The sequence below is a fragment of the Manacus vitellinus genome, unplaced genomic scaffold, assembly GCF_001715985.3.
Source record: "Manacus vitellinus isolate BGI_N305 unplaced genomic scaffold, ASM171598v3 scaffold_127_pilon, whole genome shotgun sequence".
Lineage (NCBI taxonomy): Eukaryota > Metazoa > Chordata > Aves > Passeriformes > Pipridae > Manacus > Manacus vitellinus.
The window spans coordinates 205,980-211,736 of record NW_021938935.1 but is presented as its reverse complement, the minus strand read 5'-3'; the positions used below and the strand labels follow the sequence as shown (position 1 = coordinate 211,736).

The window sequence follows — 5,757 nt, the reverse complement described above, 5'->3', positions numbered from 1 at the left end:
CCTAAACTGGGTGTGAGGTCCTAAACTGGGTGTGAGGTCCTAAACTGGGTGTGAGGTCCTAAACTGGGTGGGGGGCCCTCTGGGACCCCCAGGGAGCAGGGGGTGGGGGTCCCTCTGGGATCCCCCACATCCCAAGGAGCCGCCTCTGAGAGCACAGACCCCCTTCCCAGTGCCCTCTCACTACTCCGTGGCCAGGGAGGACATGGACGAAGCCCCCCCGAGCGCCCCCCGTGCCCACCCTACGGGGTCCTTCCTCTTCCTCATCCTCCCGCTTCCCACCCAGCCCTGCCTGGATTTTCCTGCCGCAAATCAGCTGTGTCATCCCAAATCCAGCTCGGAAAAACGGGCTCGTATCGCCCTCCGGTGGCCGTAGGACAAGCGACACCCCCTGACCCCTCCAATCCTCCTTCCCGGAAGGATTTGGGACGCAAGAAAACCCCCCAAGACGAGGGGGGGGGCCGACCGGGATCGTGCGCAGGGTCTTTATTGCTCTCACGGGGATTTGGGAGCTTCCCAAAAAAGCCGAGGCTGGGACTCCTGGGATTTTGGGGGTCACATGAAGGGGTCGTCGTTGTGCCACAGGTTGGTGGGGAGGTTGTTGGTGCTGAATCCGCTGGGACGCGGGACCTGGACACCCTCCACGGATCTGGGAGCCCAGGTGGGACCCTGCGACCACCAGGCTGGGAAATCCGGGAGGGAAGCGTTGGTGAGGGCGGAATTTCCCCCTCCCCGGCGGGGGGGGGGCTGCAATCCCACCCCAAACTCACCTGGAGCGATGGGAGCCAGGGGTGAGAGGTTGGTCAGGTGCTGGTTGTGGATGGTGGAGTATCCCTGCGGATCCTGCGGGACGGATGGATGGATGGAGGCGGGTCGGGTGCCTGATCCCATGGGAAAGGGGGTTGGGACGGGTGGCATTCCCACACCCACCTTCTTGCTGGGTTCCTGTGGTCCCACTCGCAGTTCCAGGGGGGCAAATGGGGGGTGGTGGCCCATGGCGGGCAAACCCTGTGTGGGAACGGTGGGATGAGGAGGGGACACGGACACGGGGATGGGATCCCGCTCACCCCGCAGCCTCCCGACCGGGAGCACCGGGATACAGCATCCCCTCCCCACAGGGGTCTGGCCACCCCCTGCCCTCGCTCACGTGGCGGTTCTGGGGGCAGCAGGAATCCAGGGCGGGAACACCGGGCTCCGCAGGGAGATGGCAGGCGTCCCTCGGGGGGCAGCCCGATGACAAATCTGGCTTCCACTGGGGGAGATCTGTGGGAGCACACGGAGCAGGCGCATTCCCACTGCTCCCAGCACCGTTCCCAGCCCTGCCATCACCTGGATACGCCTGTGCCCCCGTGTTTGGGGGTGGGGGACGCAGGGCAGGGGGGCTCCAACAATCCCAGAACCTCAGATTCGGTTCCAGGACTGACACCACCAAAATCCCCGGAGCTGGAGTTGGCCCCGGGACCACCAACATCCCTGAAACCTCCTGGGGATGGAGCTGGGCCTGGAACCACCAATATCCCAAAACCTTCCTGGGGATGGAGCCGGGCCTGGAACCACCAATATCCCAAAACCTTCCTGGGGATGGAGCTGGGCCTGGAACCCCCAGTATCCCAAAACCTTCCTGGGGATGGAGCTGGGCCTGGAACCCCCAGTATCCCAAAACCTTTCCTGGGGATGGAGCTGGGCCTGGAACCACCAATATCCCAAAACCTTCCTGGGGATGGAGCTGGGCCTGAAACCACCAATATCCCAAAACCTTCCTGGGGATGGAGCTGGGCCTGGAACCACCAGTATCCCAAAACCTTTCCTGGGGATGGAGCTGGGCCTGGAACCACCAGGACCCCAAACTCTGGTGTGGACAGAGCTTTCCCTGGGGATCCCAAAATCTTCCTGGGGATGGAGCTTTCTCTAGGACCCCAAAATCTTCCTGGGGATCCCAAAATCTTCCCAGGGATGAAGCTTTCCCTGGGATCCCAATATGACAAACCCTCCTGGGGATGGAGCTGGGCCTGGAACCACCAGGACCCCAAACTCTGGTGTGGATAGAGCTTTCCCTGGGATCCCAACACCCCAAAATCTTCCTGTGAATGGAGCTTTTCCTGGGGATCCCAAAATCTTCCCGGGGATGGAGCTTTATGTAGGACCCCAAAATCTTCCTGGGGATGAAGCTTTCCCTGGGATCCCAATATGACAGACCCTCCTGGGGATGGAGCTGGGCCTGGAACCACCAAGACCCCAAACTCTGGTGTGGATAGAGTTTTCCCTGTCATCCCAACACCCCAAAATCTTCTTGGGAATGGAGCTTTCCCTGGGGTCCCAACACCCCAAACCCTCCCAGGGAGCTTTCCCTGGATCCCCCCCTCCCAAATCCATACCTGGCTGGGCAGGACTGGTGCAGCTGCTCTTGGCGCTGGATCCCCTGGATAACTTTGGAGGCTTCAGCCCCTCGTAACGGATCCGGGACAGGGAAAACTCGGGGGGATACGAGCACTCCGGCTCCTCCACACACTGGGGCAGGATCCTCTGGAACTGTGGGCGCCCGAAGGGCCTGAAATCCTCGGAGGTGGTGGACATGGACACGAAGGGGTCCGGGCTGCGGCGGGAATGGCCGTGACAGAGCGATCCCAACATTTTCCCCCCCAGACTCGTCCCGAAGAGGGGACCTACCACTCAGGGCGCGGGGTGATCAGGGACGAGAGGGCCGAGTAGTTGTTGGTGACGTATCCGGATCCGGAATGGACCCCCAGGAGCGGGTGCACGGACGCCTGGTCGGGGGGTTTGACCCCCAAAACACGCCCCTCGAACTTGTGGGACAATCCCGGGGGTCTCTTCCCAAAGGACACCTCGTAGGTGGTGACGTAGAAGCTCAGCAGGTCAGAGCGGTCCCCGCCGTGCACCCTCACCAGCGGGAATCCCGTGCCCAAGCCCCCGGCGGGGGAATCCTGCGGCAGGGAAGGCATCCTGGCACCGGGATAACCCCAGGGAAGGGCCCTACGCCATGGTTGGAGGTGCTGGCAGCGGCTCCCGGCCTTCCCGGCCGGCCGAGAGGGTGTGCAATGTTGCCGCGGAATGTGATTCGGTCTCCTGGCAACCGCGACAACGGGACTCCGGGGAGTCCCAGAGCACCGGGAACGTGGAGCTTGAAGCAGGTGTGGGGCCACCTCCCTGGGAGCCAGGGAAAAGGGGGCAGGTGGGAATTAGGGATATCAGTGGGATGGGATGTGCCAGAGCGAGGTGGGAATGTCCCCAAGGACCGGACCCTGAGGTCACAATGTAGGGAAGCAGGGCCAGCAGCCCCGGCTTTATTCAGCATTCCAGCATTCCACAGTGTCCAGCGGCTGCCGAGAGAGGAGGAGAACCACAGGGAAGGCAGCAGCGATTCCACAGATCCCCGTGTCCCTGCGCTGCTCCGGGGAACGGGCATGGAGGGGTCAGGGCGGGGGCTCAAACAGGTATTCCAGGTCCGGCTGCCGCAGCCGCTGCTCCCTGTTCCTGTTCTTGGCGAATTCCCGCAGCATGTCCAGCACGTCGTGCTCGAATTCCGCCGGAGCCGGCTTGGCTTCTGCAGGAAAACTGGGAAAATCAGCTCCGTGTGGTCCCGAGGCACCACAGGGGACCACCCCAGTATCCCAATGGCCTATCCTGAAGTCCAGGGACCCATCCCAGTCTCCCAGTGCCCCATCCCAGTGTCCAGGTGACCCATCCTGGTGTCCCACTGACCCATCCTGGTCTCCCAGTGACCCATCCCCATCTTTCAGGGGCTCATCCCCGTGTCCTGGGGACCCATCCTGATCTCCCAGGGCCCATCCCGGGGTCCCAAGGGGTGTCCCCACGCACCAGTTGCCCAGTAATAGATGTCCCAGTCGTTACTGGGCTCGTTGATGAGCCGGTCGTAGCGGTTCAGCTGCTCCTCGCTCATCCTGCCCAAGTTTTCCTTGGCAAAGAGGCTGGAAAAGGGATAGATATAGGTGGGAGATGGGAGAAGAGGTCCCCACGCATCCCAGGATTTACACACATCCTCCAAAGGATTTTGGCTCTGCTCCATCCACCCCACTGGATCCTGAACCACCCTTGGGATGGTTTATCCCGTGGATTTTGGCTGTGCAGTCCCTCACTAAGCTCTTCCCGCAACTCTCAGGGCTCTTCCCCGTTAATGCCCCCCCGGGACGTGCCTGGAGCCAATCCCACCTCAGCAGGATGCAGTTTTCCAGCATCCCCCTTTTCCTGCTCTCGTAGAGCAGCCGGGCCCTCTTGGTGTCCAGCGGCTCCTCGGGACGCTCCTGCCAGGGGGGCAGCGGGATCTCCAGCACATCCTTCCCGGAATCCGATGGAGAATCCCCGCGGTATCCACGCCAGGGGATCACTGGCAACGCCAGCTGCCGGCGCAGGGAGCGGAGCTGGGAACAGGGAATGCCCAGGGATGTCAGGGCTGGGACCCCCCCAAATCCTGCAGGACATGATTCCCAATCCGAAACCACACCCAGACTCTGCTGCTCCCAAAGTCCCCCCGGGGCAGCCACATCCCATAACACTTTCTCACATCCTGCTGCCCCCAATCCCTTATCCCAAAAGTCTCCCAAATCCCCTTTTCGCCCCAGACCCCCCTTTTCCCACCCTTCTCCCACCTTCCCTCCCAGACCCTCCTTTTCCCCTCCTTTCCTTCTCTTTCCTTTCCCTTTTTTCCCCCCTTTCCCACTTTCCCCTCTTTTCCCCCTTGTCAGAGACTGAAATAGTTAATGATTTATGCATTCCAGGAGTTTGCAGGTTTTGACTTTAGCCCTAAAAAGGCAAGGAGATGCCTCAGGTGGACTAAGCCCTAAAAGGGCAAGGAGTTGCCTCACAGGGGCTAAGCCCTAAAAGGCAAGAAGACACCTCAGGTAGCCAACCGGGCCCATCCCTCCCTCCAGTGCTAAGCCCTAAAAGGCAAACAACTCCTCATGCCAGGGAGGTGCAAAAGCATGCTGAGGGTATATAAACTGACTGGTGACTTTGAGAATTTGGGGGTTCTCCTTTTCCCCCACCGCCTGCGAATCAAGACCATCACTCTCAAGCATCGCTGGACCCAGTGAGCAGTGACTATGTCCATTTCTTTTATACTCTCAGCTTCTCTTTTCCCTTACTCTCATCCTGGTTTTCCTCTCCCCTAAACAGTTTCTCCCCCCCCAAAAGTTATCTCTATGTTGCATTGTTTTATGACAACACCCAAACTGCTAGCATGCTTGTTGATACAAAATTGTTAAAATAAACTTTGTTTTCAGACACCGATTATTTAGTGTCGTTTCACTTTAATCCACCCCAAGGGAATTATTGATAAAAACCTGAGTTACTCCCCCCTTCCCCTTTTTCTGGGGTGGGTCGTAACACCCCTTCTCCTCCAAATCCCTATCCTCTCCTTTTCCCCCTTCTCCTTCCCTCCTTTTCCCCTCTTCTTCCCCCGCTTTCCACCTTCCCTTTTTCCTCCTTTACACCCCATACCCCCCGTTTCCCCTTCTTTCCCCCCTTCCCTTCCTTTTGTCCCCCTTCCCCCCCACTTCCTCTTTTCTCCGCTTTTCCCTTCCCTTGCCCCCTCCTTTTTTCCCCCCTTCCCCCCAAATCCTCTTTTCCTCTCCTTTTCCCCCCTTCCCTTTCTCCCTTCTTGCCCTGTTACGCCCCTTTTCCCCTTCCCCCCCCATCCTTTCCTCCTCCTTTCTTCCCCTCTTTCCCTCTCCCTCCCCTTTTCCCGCTTCTCCTCCCCTTTTCCCCTTCCCTGCCCTTTTTCCC

General features: G+C 59.8%; 2 protein-coding genes across 2 annotated transcripts; both read right to left on the bottom strand.

Annotated features, from left to right (window-relative positions):
• Positions 1 to 1,060: 1,060 nt before the first annotated feature.
• On the bottom strand, positions 1,061 to 3,112 carry LOC108638798. Its single transcript, XM_018067909.1, has 3 exons — positions 2,665 to 3,112; positions 2,373 to 2,590; positions 1,061 to 1,260 (listed from the first exon to the last, which is right to left on the bottom strand). The coding sequence occupies exons 1-3, from the start codon at positions 2,955 to 2,957 to the stop codon at positions 1,061 to 1,063; spliced, it is 711 nt and encodes a 236-aa protein (XP_017923398.1). The 5' UTR covers positions 2,958 to 3,112.
• A 157-nt stretch (positions 3,113 to 3,269) lies between these two features.
• SDHAF2 (succinate dehydrogenase complex assembly factor 2) lies at positions 3,270 to 5,051 on the bottom strand. Its single transcript, XM_029965956.1, has 4 exons — positions 5,019 to 5,051; positions 4,186 to 4,556; positions 3,835 to 3,944; positions 3,270 to 3,559 (listed from the first exon to the last, which is right to left on the bottom strand). The coding sequence occupies exons 1-4, from the start codon at positions 5,049 to 5,051 to the stop codon at positions 3,429 to 3,431; spliced, it is 645 nt and encodes a 214-aa protein (XP_029821816.1). The 3' UTR covers positions 3,270 to 3,428.
• Between the last annotated feature and the right edge of the window lie 706 nt (positions 5,052 to 5,757).

Excerpts from the sequence above, each read along its gene's own strand:
- LOC108638798 (XM_018067909.1), bottom strand. The coding sequence starts at position 2,957 with ATGCCTTCCCTGCCGCAGGATTCCCCCGCCGGGGGCTTGGGCACGGGA. Across the intron at positions 2,591-2,664 it reads ATCACCCCGCGCCCTGAGTG|CCCGGACCCCTTCGTGTCCA; the intron begins GTAGGTCCCCTC and ends TTCCCGCCGCAG. Across the intron at positions 1,261-2,372 it reads CACCAGTCCTGCCCAGCCAG|ATCTCCCCCAGTGGAAGCCA; the intron begins GTATGGATTTGG and ends GTGCTCCCACAG.
- SDHAF2 (XM_029965956.1), bottom strand. The coding sequence starts at position 5,051 with ATGCTTGAGAGTGATGGTCTTGATTCGCAGGCG. Across the intron at positions 3,945-4,185 it reads GAAAACTGCATCCTGCTGAG|CCTCTTTGCCAAGGAAAACT; the intron begins GTGGGATTGGCT and ends TCCCTTTTCCAG. Across the intron at positions 3,560-3,834 it reads CATCTATTACTGGGCAACTG|AAGCCAAGCCGGCTCCGGCG; the intron begins GTGCGTGGGGAC and ends GTTTTCCTGCAG.